Source organism: Chelmon rostratus, chromosome 22 (genome assembly GCF_017976325.1).
Source record: "Chelmon rostratus isolate fCheRos1 chromosome 22, fCheRos1.pri, whole genome shotgun sequence".
Classification (NCBI taxonomy): Eukaryota; Metazoa; Chordata; class Actinopteri; order Chaetodontiformes; family Chaetodontidae; genus Chelmon; species Chelmon rostratus.
In genome coordinates this window covers 12,110,183-12,124,718 of record NC_055679.1, presented here as the reverse complement: position 1 = coordinate 12,124,718, position 14,536 = coordinate 12,110,183, and the positions used below count along the sequence as shown (strand labels likewise).

Genomic DNA, 14,536 nt, shown 5'->3' with positions numbered 1-14,536 from the left:
CCAGCATTTTCATAATGCTATGTGCTACGCAATACTATTTCATATCTCTGTTCTTGTGAGCACAAATGAAGTGGTAATAATATAATAAACTGCCCCTTACCCTGGAAGGCGAGCAGTGTTTTTGTCCTTGTTCTTGTGTCCCAGCCGACTTGTGGACTTGATGTAGAGGTGTCGGTGCAGCTCATCAATGAGTACAAGGTGGATGTTGAGCTTCTTGCTGTGGAGTTCCAGACGCAGGTCTCCAAGGCCCTCCACCTGCAGCAGGGAGCCTTCCAAGGACTCGACGGCTGATACCTGCATATGACAACATACCAGCCAGTCACCGGCAGTCCATAGCTGTGCCTCTCAAGTTTAAAAGTGTCTGATCGTACCCTTTCTGTAGCCAGACCACCTGTTGTTTCCACTATCAATCGATAGCAGACAGTTGCAAGCCACAGAAATCACATGTAAAGACAAGACACATGACAATAATGATATCTGGCCTGGAATTGAACCAAGGGCCCCCACCCTTGGTGAAAATCTAAATGAAACTCATTCCGCAGCCACTTCATATAAAACTTTCACAGCCAGTGAAAAACAATCATAACACAACCAACATCAGAGGGTGGCGGTGGGAGGGAGGCACATCCATCATTCCTTGACACTGCTACAAAACTCAGCCCCACAAATAAAGGACAATTATGTGTAGGAAAAAAAAATCACTGTATAAGACCTCTATATGGTCATATTGAATTCTTACCCACCAATAACTGCATGAAGACTACACAAAAACAGGATATACAATTTAGCATCCCACTGGCCTATATTCAGTGTTCCTCTGCTGGTGAAAAATCTCAAATCATATAAGGTGTCTAATGGATATCCTTCCAGTGTATATAAAGAATCCCAATGGTCAAGTTTTCTTTTTTTCTTGAATCGGAACCAAAGCTGTTCAGTCAAAGCCTTATTTATCCCCATCATTCCCTGATTACTTTCGGCCATATTCAAGATCCTTCAATACAAGAATATCCCTTTTTAATCAATCTCTCTCTCTAATTCCATGTTTCCGATGAGATAAACAACCACAGCAACACTGACAACAATCATCACGAATCAAATGAACAAATTGTAAATTCATTTTTTAATGATTTTCAATTGATCTACAAATATACATACTATTATGTCCAATATATGAAGAATAGATTTCTCTCCAAAAACTGACCTTAAGTCTGTTCATGCCCTCTTGAGTCATGCTCATTACTTCTCCAAGTTCTCCCTCCCTCCTTCCCTCTTTCCTCAGTTTTTATGAGCAGGAGCAGCAGCAGTTGTGGTTTTCAATTAATAAATCATGCCATTAAATGCAACAAGCCAGTTTGTATGTGTGCACTTATGTGTATTTATGTGTGTATTTTAAGGGCACTAATAGCAAGATGATAGTGCTCTGAAGAATATTTGCATGGCCGGGGCAGGCCAGAAGGGAGCTGGTAGAGGGAGGGGGGGGGGACGCTGGGCAGGGGCATGGGTCAAGTGTGTGTTGATGCAAATGAGAGCCACATTAGCGACAAGATGAGCTAATGCACTGCATGATAAGCCCCTTTTGGCTTAATAGAATAACTTGGCATGTCTGCAAGGCTTGCATGTCCCCTGTGTGTGTGTGTGTGTGTGTGTGTGTGACCTCTTAGATGTGTCTATGTGTGATTATATGTGTATGATTGCATGACTGTAAATCATTTAACGCTTATGTGTCTGTGTGTGGAGGGGGGAATCTCATTACCATTAGGCTGGGATGACAGAGGAAGGCTGGTTAACATCATTAGGGGGCCAGGCCTGTCAGCATAATGAGCGATATGAAACCTCGAGTGGATTTGTTGGGAGCAAGAGAGATGGCGAGAAGGACAGAGAAGAGAAGAGAAGAGAAGAGAAGAGAAGAGAAGAGAAGAGAAGAGAAGAGAAGAGAAGAGAAGAGAAGAGAAGAGAAGAGAAGAGAAGAGAAGAGAAGAGAGAATGACAGTTTATCACCAAGCTCTGAGCTCCGAGGGGGGCGTCAGTGGTTGTATGTGTGTGCACCTGTGTTTTGTGATACTACAGGAACAAGGGAATGAGAGAAGATATAGATGAGCAGAGGAGAGGAGAGAAGAGAAGAGGAGAGGGCTTTTTCTGGAACCAAAGTCAGTCTCGTTTTTAACCAACCCCATGGGGTCTACGACTGCCATTCAATAGCAGACAGAGCATAGTCTGAATTCTAATTGTCAACCCTTAGAGATAGGACTCAAATAAACACACGCATGCAAGCACACACACACGGTGTTATGGAGAGCAAGAGACAGCAAAGGAGGGAGAGGGAGAGGGAGAGAGAGAGAGAGAGAGGGGCCAGAAAGTTGATTCCCGGCTACTCTTCTCTCCACCACAGCAAAATAACAGACAGATACAGTCTGTAGCCACAAAACATTTACAAGTTTTGTTAAGGAAAGAAAGAAAGAGGCGAAATAGAGGAGAGCAGAGAGAGGAAGCAACAGAAGGTGCATGCGAAAAATAAGGAGACGCTAATCTGCCAGATGAGCGCTGTTATGAGTGACAGCATGATGAGAATAAAGATATCAGGGACTCTGAGAGAAGTAACACAGGCAGTATGACAGGCAGGAAAGATGTGAAGGACAATTCATAAGGACTTGGGAGAAGAACCCCTCAGAGGTAAAAGAATCCGACTGCACTTAAATTAGGAAACGTAATTTAGGAATAGCGGAATTGTAATGTTGGAGCTTTAAATGTTGCTGCTGCAAGGATTTGTGGGTGCTAAAAGAGATGAGAAAGGAAGCACTGAAGCATCTTTCCTTAGCATTATTATTATTAGAGAATCTGACCAGCTCTTATCACGACTGCCACTCAGATTCTTGTCAGTCCTCACTCAGTTTAGAAAGTTCTTCAGCAAAAAAGACTATTTCATCACAATCTATGTCTTGGCAGTATACAGTTCATCAGAAAAATTTCATATGCACATCTAATTGTTATGTCATGATATCTTTCTAAAAATCCAGAGAGAATCAGTGGGGGTGACATTTTTCCTTTTGACCAGTTTCAAGTCAAACTGAAGTTTGTGTCGAGAGATTTTTTTCACGCTCACACACTGCATATACATTTAACAAGTTGCTCCAAATACAAGTAATTTTTTATTTAAGTCTTTAAGTTATCTTTAATGAGTAAACAATGCACCGACTTTTCTCACAAAGCCCTTCATCAACTTGCTCAACGGCAACGTGCACTGAGACTGTTTCACCTCTGGGTAACCAGTATGTATGTACTGTAATTCACTTTATTGCAGCTCACAACATTCATTTAGTCCATCATGTCAAAAGTGCAGAAACATAAGTAAATACGGAGGGTTGGCTGTATAATTCACAAACTAACCGAATGTGCTATTTCAAGGGATTTTCTAATCATAACGAACATCCTCTACTCTGGCTTAAGTGTAGGTTATTCAAAGTGGACTTTTCATATATTACTTATTCATGAACTGCATAAATATGTCACCAAAGCGAAAGGTAGAACGAATGCATCCAACAGCATTTTGATCTGCAGAGGCAAATAAAATGTGCTTTAAAGGGGGCTTTTTACATACCAATGAAGCTGCACCGCCCTGATCAAGTCAAGCGCATTTGAAGTTTGCAAGACAGAGGCAAAGCGTCCAACTGACTTTGAACTTTCCACAACCTTTCAAAACAAGCTGCACTGACTGAGCACAGGTTGAATGAACTTCCACTTCTCCCCACGCCCACAAAGAGGATTTTTCATGGTCCTTTGGGAGTACCGTCATCTCTCTTTTTTCCTCCTCCTCAGATAACCCCATTCTAGCAAACTAATTATTACCAACGTCTGAAGGAAGATGTGTGGGAGTGACAGAGGAAGAGGAGAGAAAAGGGAAGGGAAGGAAAGGAAAGGAACAGAGAGATTACAGAGCCTGGTCGTTTAGTCCTCAATGCCTCCTCCAGCTTCCCTACTGAGCATACTGCAAAACACCCATCAAAAGAACATAAGTACACGCATACATACACACCTGCAGCGTCCTCACTGCACTTAGATGATGTTCGCTTGAAGTAAAAGAGTTGCATCCAATTGACTGTTTAAGGCTAGAAAATGATTATTTAAAGAGATGACAGGTCTTAGCAGCAACACTTCATAGACACTGGTGCATATGCATGTGTATCATCAAAGATCACACTGTACTGCCACAGTATTGCCTCATATGCATGTACGTATTGATCAAGAAGCTTTCCCAAATCTTCAAAAACAAGTCCTTTTTTTTTTCTCACTTTCTTCACCTGGTTTACCATCACACCAAACAGGACAAAACAGCTTCCGAAGACCAAATCCATCAATCTATTTCTTTTTTCTTTATCCCTCTGTCTGCTCCATTTCCATCTAACTGAGATACTGCACAGCTCAGACATACAAAGATGCTGCCAGACAACCACATCTCTGGTCATTACTCTACTCACCAGCATATCTGTAGCATGAAGGTAGTGCTTGCTCGCCATATAGGCCTCCAGCCGCTGAGGCACCTGCTTAATGCTTTCGATTTCATCCAGCAGCTGGAGGACGTGCTTGTGCTCGATGCCCTCTATCCACAGCTTCCGCAGCTCATCCCTTTTGCAGTGCAGCAGCATCTTACAAGACAGGAGGTTTTCCTTCACCTGCAGGAGAGAGTGAGTTGAAATCCAAACAGGTGAGACACAACACTCGTCCACCAGGTGCATTTTAGCTCCAGTCGTGCTTATAAAAAAAACATTAGATCAAGCCATTCCTACACATACTGAAAAGGCAAGAGGCTGCTCTAATGAAAGCTGAATAATAAAAACTACAAAGCAAATCAGTTCTTATTTCTGACTGCTCAAGCAAAGATATTCCCCTCTGTTAAATTGAGACACTGATTTCAGGACAGCTAAGATACTTTTCTGCAATAAAGGCAAAGCATTGCTGATCCTTACCTATTGTTTGAATAATGTTTGACTGCTAAAGTCATGCAAAAATTTTAGCAATGCCAAGGATGTAAAATGTTGAACCATGCCATAAAATGTTTTGAAACAGCCAGTTAAATGGTGTTGGAGACATACTTTCTTTTCCCTGCTTTGAACTGTACACACTGTCATTTGCTGTAGATATACTTTTTTGTGCAATACTTGTTCATTACTACTGTTTACTATTTTGCTATTTTATTATTATGTATATAATCTTTTTACTGCTCGCTATTTTGATATTTTATTATGTATAGTAGTTTGTTCTTTATAGTCTTATTTCACAATTTTTCACTTATTTCACTGCGTGTAAAGCTGCTGCTGCACTGCAATTTCCCAGCTTGGGATAAATAAAGTATGTCTGTCTGTCTGTCTGTCTGTCTGTGTATTGAAACCATTGGCAATTACATTAAAGGTCCAGCGCACCTACACGGGTTCTGGCTGACTAGACCTCAGGTTGAAGTTGGGTAGAGCTGTGCTGAGAGTGCGCAGCAGGAAAACACACATAAGAAAATAGTTTCACAGACGACATATGTTACAGTGTGCAAAGCACAGGAGTCAGTAAAAAAATTATTGCAGCAGAGTTTCAGTAAATTGCACTGAATCTGAAACTTGCAGAATCACTGACATCTTTCAAATCGCTTCTCAAAACTTGTCTTTATCAAAAAAGCTTTTCATTAATGCTAGCACTGTTTTCTTTCCGACATATCTGAACTCTTTCATACTTTTATCTCATATTACTGTTGGGTATTTAATTTAATTTTGTATTATTTGAATTGTCTGATTTTATTTGCCTCTTTGTAGCCCTAACAGGCTTTAGTCCATATTCAACCATGTGAAGTAATTTGTAACTTTGTTTTGGCATAATTATTATTTCTATTTTTATCATCACAATAATTAAAATTATTAGTATTACTATTGCTACTACCACTGCTATCATTATTATTGTTACGATTACTATTTTGCAGCTTCCATTTCAAGGTCCTAGTATTGAACACGCTGGCTCTCGGTCACAATGTCACTGCTTACTAGAACACTTGAATAGATCAGAGCGTAAATATTATTGTGACACCTGTGCTTTTCCTACTAGAACAAGTCAAAATGCCTGCCAACTGTGAAAAGAAAATGTATTTAAGTCATCATTTAAAGATAGAACTGTGCCAGCACACCTCGGTTAAAATTCAGTTTTATACTGCTCAGGAAAAGCACCTGCACACTGGATATCTTTTTTTCCAAATCTGTATCGGAGGGGGGATAGAGCGATTGACCTCCCAGTTTTAAATATTTTGTGTGTGATAGAGAAAATTATGTCCAGGGGGCTAAGGATTCTGACTTCAGCTGACAACTGTTAAGTAGGCAGTTTTCTTCTTGGGTGAACAGGATTTGTGCTAATTAAGTCAGTCTTTCAGTCTCTGAGAATGAAAAAAAGCCTAAAAACTGAGATAAGAAACCCTTTTAATGTATGAAGTGACAAAGAAAATGAATGAAAAATGTGTTTTGTGTTTAATTACACAGCTTAGAGTCACTGCTCTGAAATCCGTCAGAAAAAATGTCACATGAATTCCAGTAATGGTTTTGACAACCTTCCTCATTCATTTCATCCAGGGTCGATTTTTGTCTCTCCCATGTACCTGTTTGATCTTGTTGCGGGAGCTGGTGATGCGCTCGGTGATGCTCTGGTAGGTCCTGATGGCAGTGGTTAGTTCGGCATAATGCTGAACAATCAGCTCATCTAAATCCCTGTCACATGTCTCAAAGGCCTCCTCCAGACGACCCTTCTCTGTCTCCCTGTCCTGCACATCATCACTGCTGGACAGAGTCCTGCATCACAGAGGAGGGAAACAAAGGAAGAACTTAATAACTAAATCCATGAGTCTGAATGAAGCATCAGTGATGGAGTGGAGAGGAGAGACCCTCAGGAAATCGGAAGTAAAAGCTGAGTTTGAGATAACTTTGAGTTTAGGTAAGGAACTTGAGGGCAGTATAAGGTAGACAATGAAAAACAAGAGTATGACAGTAACAGTACCAGATGTTGTGTGCCAACACACTCCTGCAATATCGGCAGTACTGCAACACTAAGAGGTGCATTCATGCAGTAACAAATGGGTCTGCAGCCTAAGCACCTAGTGGTGCAACCTTAATATAAATCAACCTTTATTTACATCATGAAATTTAAACGTTATTCTGGAAGCCCTTGAACTCTGAAGTTTTGTTTCCATCATTTTCATGTACATTGTCAAAACTGTCACAGTGGTTGCAGCGCGTGCCTCTCATGTATTACATCTGTTTCACGTTTTAGTGAGTATTAGTGAGTGGAGTTTTTCGGTGATGATGCCAGAAATGAGCCTCTGTGTTCCTACAACATACACTCAAGTGAAACTTTAAAAACCCATTCAAGACGTTAACGTTAGAAAAAATTTGTGTTGCTAAGAGACATCTCCGAAATTCAAGCTTGTTGCACTTCGTGTAGCCACCCGGAACAGAAAAAAAACATTTTAATATACATCGGGCAAAATATTTTTCGTCCAATTTTTTAGGACATATTTGCAGTTTGTGACACGAATAGTCGACGAGCTACAAGTAGTGAGACACACACTGTGGCAAAGATTCAACCTTTTCTTCAGCTTCAGGGATGAATAGAGCTGCTGTTCACATTAACTGAAACATGCGAAACATGCGTAAATAAAAATAGCAAATTTGTGACCTTTAATTTCTTTCTTATAATAAACGATACAGGAAGGATGTTGCTAACATGTAGCTTTAGCATAAAAGCTAGCTGTCAATCCGTGTCTCTCCGCAAATGCGAGCACAGTTCAGAGCTGCCTGACGTCTTCCCAGCTATAATATAAAGAATGTGAGAAACCTTACCTTATGACAGAGATAAGGAGACCAGAAGGGTCTTTGTTTTTGCTAACTGCACTCCTATATCTCCCTGTATCAGCTGCCATTTTTCCAGCTGCGGCACCCAAACAGGAAGACAGGCGCGCGAGGTGACACGACGGAATTCTGGGAGTTGTAGGTTTAACATGGAAGGAAGTTCTGGCACTGCCGGTACACATTTCTCTGACTTCTGCTTTTGTCTCAGCCACAAACAGTCAACTGGATGTGAAAGGAGTAAGTACATTTATATAGGCTGTAAAAAAAATAGGCACAAAAACAAACTGTTTCCTAAATTCCATGCCAAATTTTAGGGGGTTCTGGCTTTTATTTAGCGAATAAACTCAAAACTTAAACATGACATAACAGTAGTTCTCTATCTATATGTTTGCTTTATTTATTATAGAAATATTGTTAAAGGCAAACCAGCAATTCAGAATATTTAAATTTTAGATTATTTCTGAACATATTCATAATTGATCTCCGCCAACAGAGATCTCCATAACCCGGATGATAAATAGTTTCACTGTGACATTTTCAATCCAATCCTCTTGAGACTGATAAAGGAAAGGTTGAGCAGAGAAGAAAGGAGAGAGACAGAGTATGTCAGTGAGTTAATAGCCTCCCTCATTTAGAACATATAGTGCTGGATTCCGCGGGGCCCTCCTGTGCTGTATCTCTGACAATCTCTGCTGTACCAATGAGAATGGGAGAGAGCATTGATTCTGGAGCAGAGGGGGTCGATTCAGAGCAGCCTAGGCCCTGATTGATGCGCTGGTGGACTGACGAGATAACATTGTGGGTGAGCTTTGTGTCGCTTCCACAAAAAAATAAAAAATAAACAATCGCTGTGTCATGCAGGAGCCACAGTTTTTTAACTGAAGGCGCCTGACTTCCCAGGTCCAAGTTTGATTTTGAAGGTCTTATCACCTTTCCTTGCAGCCCATGTCCCATCAGTCCAACTAATCAACAGGGCTTCTTTTCTCCAATAACCCAGGACCAAGGTTATTTCGTTCAGCTTGATGTGTGTTTGGACACTAACTGATTGCTTTGATTGACTGACCTGTGTTCGGATTAAATGCAAGGGCAATAAGGTCTTTGAAGGACATGCCTTTATGATCTGTTAATGTAGAGATCTAAATGCAAATGTGTCTTTCATCTAATGCTTAGTAAAGAAAGTAGAAATACTGCGGGAGGTGACTTCTATAGCATTATTAATAATGGTGCAACGATTTAAGCAAAACATTTCAGTTTTGTTCAAGTTTCAATACAGTATGTGGCTGCAGAAGAAATAGCAGTTTATTTGGATTAAGATAAGAGGAGCTCTATTAGCAAAAGCATGCTTTTAAGCAGGTGCTTTCCCTTAGATGTGCTTCTTGCAATCATTAAATAATTCATGTCCATGGTTTTAGGAATCTAGTTTGATGTAATTTTGATGTTCTACTGTTCTAATGTTGAGTCAATGTTAATTATTGTGAGAGAAATACCACAGAAAGATAAGAGGGTTGTGCAAATACAGTATTTTCACCTCTCTAATGACACCCCTTGGAAACGTAACAAAATGACATCCCTTGGTGATTAAGAAGAAGGCACTTCTTTACTTGTTTCCATGGAAATGTGGTTAAGGGAAACGGCAAAACATTGCATCTACATGCCTTCTGGATTTTTCACATAATCTTGAATTGGATTAAACAAAACCTGCTTGATACTGTATCTCCAAATGAATACACCACCTAAATTTAGATACAGCAAACTTTATATATTAGGCTGCAGAGAGAAATGAAATTAGGTAAACATGCCCAATGTGGAATCAACGGAGACATCACAAAGGCAAAGTACAATCAGAGATACTACCAAATGCAGTAATAATACATAAAGGTTAAGAGGACAAAGCAAGATGAAAAGATGAATATCTAGAGATCAACTTTTTAGGAACTCAATAACAGACTAGTGACCAACGGACCACATCATGTCATCATCAACTTTTATCTTTTTTGTGTGATCTTTGAGCTGCTTTGAGGTTGCAGGTGTTTCAGCCAATAGTGGCAATAAAAGCAAAACACTTATTGTGCAATTTGGAGGTTTAAAGCGACAAAGTGTCATCGATTCAGACAGTTTATCCAAGCAGAACACACAAGGTGTGAAAACAGGATGATGATAAGTCATGATGCAAATTGTATCCAGATCATGAGACAAATGGTAGTAACACATGTGAAAAATGTAAGGGCAATGAAGGACATAGGACTTGCAGGCAGTGTGCTCTCCTCTTAACGTAGTCATTGAATCAAATATTACCAGTAGATTAACCAGCTCACCAAGCTGCATAATTATGCAATATCAAAGCCTTTTTGCTGTCATAATTCTGTCATTAACAACAAGTGAGGCTCTTTTCCACACACAACCATTCAATCATGTCTCTGTGCTATAAGCTCTGTATTCAATACAGCCTGAGGCTTTTCATTAAGAGCCCTCAGGGCGTTACTGCACATTCTAATTCTTCGTTATGTAATCTGTTCATGTTGTAGAGGTGAGGGATTCCCCCTGGGAAAATCTGTTCATTACAATATGACAGCACTTAGAAGATTTCAATATCTATTATCTCAGGGCACCACTGGAAATGAAAACATAATAAAACATTCAAAATGAATAATATGCACGTATTTTACTGGGATATGTGTCAATATAGGCCTGTATACATATATGAAAATACATGCTGTATATATACTCTATACTGTAGTCTGACCAAATTGACAAACTGGCATGATCCTGCCCTGCAAACTGGTCATCACCTTGTTCAAACTTTTACCGTCTTTATTTTCATTAATGAAATAACACTTCATGTCCCCTGTTGTGAAGTTTTAAAAGTTTTTCATACACAAGTCGTGTCATGTTCCCGGTGACTGAAAAAAGTTCACTCTAAAATCTAGAAGCTTTCTTCTCCAGTGTGTATATGTACACAGATGTATATGTACATGTATATGAAGTTTATATGTTTCTTTTTGCGCACACAGCACTGTCAGTCATTCTGGTACACAGTATATTATATTAAAATATGTATTTGCTCAAGGTTTATATTGTGCAGAAGATTTGAATGTGAGCCCTCTGTGTATATGGGATTTCCCAATATTAGTACAGTATGAGTATGCACAACCGCAATGAATTCTTAAAAAGGTTTTGATTGATTTATGTTTGCACAGCACTACAAACACACTCAATGCAGAAAACAAAAAATCAGCAGAAAAGAGCATTATAGAAAACTGTATTAGGTTATTGTGTGTATAATATATCAAGTTTAGAGGACGGTTCTTATGAACTGTCATTTCTTATAATATCCTCTCTCCTCGAGGCATATCACATTTCTAGCTGCAATTTTATGTCCTGCAAGGCTGTATGAGTTCCTGAAAAGGCATAAATATTATTTAAAAAAAGAAGGAAGTTAGAATTTTACATAAATTTAGATTCTCATAACACACAGCAGCATTTTCTATGTATTTCCAAATCAATAGAAGTCTTAAAAATGGCAGATTTATTGATTATTTGATAAACCTCCCGCTGATGATGGCTCTTAAAATGAATGTTCAGTAAATATGCTTGACCTTTCTGCATTCACTTAATCCACATTTGTTGATGAAAGTACATTTCATCTTTTTGTCATACAAATTGAGTCTCAGGAACATGCTTTTTGTCTTGTCTGTGCATCTGATATTCCAGTATAGTATTATTTAATAGCTTTTTTCTCATTTATTTTTTCTTCATTTTCTTTAAGGTGCAACTTAGAGTCAGAAAATAGCAATGATAGTAATAGCAGTAAGAGTAAAATATAAACAGTTGAAAGTGTAATTAACAGCTGTCTGTTATTCACCAACAAAGTATGTACTCCATTGTCCTGTTGTCTTATGAGCAGGACTGCTGAATGGGGAGTCTTATCTCCACAATACATCAGCCTCTGCACAGGACAAAGCTAACTCTGCTCCTTATGGAACTGAGGCTGACAATAATTAGCGTTATACATTCCCTGAACGATACATCTCTATTATATAAGCTCCTTCTCTTTCCTCTTCCTCACCTGCTCTCTCCTGCTCATGTGCATATTTATGTTTTGGGGGTTTTCTTGCTTAACATCTCTGGTCAGCTCTGCCTATCCTATCCACGAGCCATCCCCATCAAATTTAACACTTCTACTGGTCACCCTCCCTTTTCACCTGTCTGTTGCTGCTGAATAATTTTTCCCCTGGATGCTCACCGCTGTTGTTTGTCAGATCGTCTATGTTGCCTTCTCGAGCGCTAAGTTTCTGCATGCTTACCCCTACCACGTTTGATCTGTCTTCTGTCTTTGGATTTGTTTGTCTGTTCTAACTGGCTGCCTGGAAGCCTCCTCGCAGCCATGCAAAGCCTTCTTTTATTATATCAGTTATGCCTCATGGGTCCACTTTTGGGTCCAAGAACTGTCCACATCTGTGGTGCTGACTGGAGGATTTCTCTTGTATCATCTCTTCTATTGTGAGCAGAAGGCACATTTGGAAAATGAAGAGCAATACTTATCACTGGAAATTAAAATCAACATTTGTTGTTCACACATTAATTCCCAGGATTAGATATTATGCTATACAAAAACAAAGACATGTACTAGAGGAATATCAGTGAAGCGTCGAAAGCAATGTGAGGAGGAATATGGCTACTGAATCTGGCCACGCAATGGGTTTCTACTTCAATTCTTCTCTCTCCTTCTATTCTCTGTTGCAGCTCTATTTCCATTTCAGGAGCTGCTTTCCCTGATGGGTTTTGCAACTCCTTTTGCCATTCTGCATTTTTAAAATCAATCTGACAATGTTGTTCCATCAGTCAGGCCGCATATCCTACCCAACCCATCCCCTCTCCTCCGTCTCCTGCCTGTCTTTCCACCTCTTCCACTCTCACTATAGTTTTGCTCTTTTCTTTTTCTGTTTTTCTCAGCTCAAGATGAACAACACCACAAAACAATAAGAAATAAGACCAGTGTTTGGGTTGAGACTCGAACTTTACAATTTATTACATTATTTGTTTGCGTCAGTCCTCCAGCAGCTCAAAACAGCTTGAATAATGGATTTCTGGTGCAGTCATTATGCACCAACTGCAATGCATTTTGATTCCTGTAAGTTGAATAATATATTATATCCTGAACACAATGATGGAGATATTAAGAAAGTAATTTAATGGATTCATGGAAGACAATTTAAAGCACAATAAAGTTTTTTTTGTAGCTTTAACTATTTGTAGGCAAAATTCCTGTCAGCTGTTTGTGTTAAATAAAATAATGTATTTTGAGGTTCAGTATGATTTCTGAATGATGAAAGAAGTTGTGGTATATGCGTTTATATTTGCGAGCTGCAAGACTTTTGTCTTGTCGAGTCTTATCATCAGTCAGAAGAAAATAGGCGTTCTTATTTTTGCCACAAAGAGAAAATATTGATTCGTACTGATTTAACCTAACAGGATAACGATCCTTCACATGAAATATTTCCTTAAAACCTTAGTGGTCTTAGTCATGTTTTGTTATAGTGCAAGGTTATACAGAGGTTTGCATTCAAAGCATTTGTTTTGTGTCTTACTACAACATAGGCTACGTAATATCAATGTCAATGAAAATAATGTTGCAACTTAATGCATCTATGGGAATAGTGTAGCGCTCTTAGCGTTTACAGATATGTGCATAATTCACCTTTGTACACTTGTGTTCAGTTCTGTGTTAATTCGTAGGTTTTTAATGTTTCACTGCGCATAATACGTGCGGTCACTTTAAGAGTTCTGGTTATGATATGTCCCGGTGATGTTTACACATGCAGCATTACTGTTCATGCGCAGCGCCATGTTTTAACGGTGTTGAAAAATGAATAAATGAGACTCACGCCTCCGAGTCGAAACGTGAGAAGTATCCTGCATTATCTTTACAAACAATGCCACTTCCACACTGGTGACCCCGAACGAAGTTTGTTTGCTGGACGTATCCAGATCGCCTAACCATGACGGCCAACGCTGTATCTCTCAAGCTCCCCGAATTCTGGGAATCCTCGGCTTCTGCATGGTTTGCTCAGACGGAAGCACAGTTTGCCTTGCGTGAGATTACCGCCGACGACACTAAATACTACTACGTGGTGTCTGCCCTCGGAAGTTCCACGGCATCGAGAGTGGTGAGCCTTCTTAAACGTCCTCCTACGACAACAAAGTATGAAACACTGAAGAGACTTCTGCTTAAAACTTTTGAACTGTCTGACGCGGAGAGAGCCAACCGGCTTTTCTCTCTTCAAGGGCTCGGCGACAGTAAGCCCTCCGAGTTAATGGACCGCATGCTCGACTTGCTGGGGGACAACAACCCGGATTTTCTGTTCATGCACCTTTTCCTGCGCCAACTGCCTACACACGTGAGAGCTGCTTTGGCCAACACTGCGACCACTGATTGCAGAGCACTGGCCGCGGAGGCTGATAAGTGTTTTCTGGCTTCTCAGCAGCCCTGTGCAGCAGCCCTCCTCCCTGCAGGGGGCGTCTCCGAGACAGGGGATGATCACCTACTCATCGCAGCAGCAGCTCCTCGCCGTCAGCAGCCTTCAGGTCAGCATTCTTCAGGTGTGTGTTTCTACCATGCGAAGTTTGGCCCCAAGGCTAAACGTTGCCGCTCTCCATGCAGCTACAGTGGA

General features: G+C 40.1%; 1 protein-coding gene across 1 annotated transcript in view; it reads right to left on the bottom strand.

Annotated features, from left to right (window-relative positions):
* The window catches only part of exoc4 (exocyst complex component 4), a 113,548-nt gene extending 105,589 nt beyond the window's left edge, over positions 1-7,959 (bottom strand). Inside the window, exons 1-4 of the mRNA XM_041963855.1 lie at positions 7,857-7,959; positions 6,620-6,809; positions 4,473-4,667; positions 101-294 (exon numbers count right to left, since the gene is read on the bottom strand). Of these exons, the coding sequence (XP_041819789.1) occupies positions 101-294; positions 4,473-4,667; positions 6,620-6,809; positions 7,857-7,936 (659 nt within the window). The 5' untranslated portion in view covers positions 7,937-7,959. The remainder of the gene's footprint in view (positions 1-100; positions 295-4,472; positions 4,668-6,619; positions 6,810-7,856) is intronic.
* Between the last annotated feature and the right edge of the window lie 6,577 nt (positions 7,960-14,536).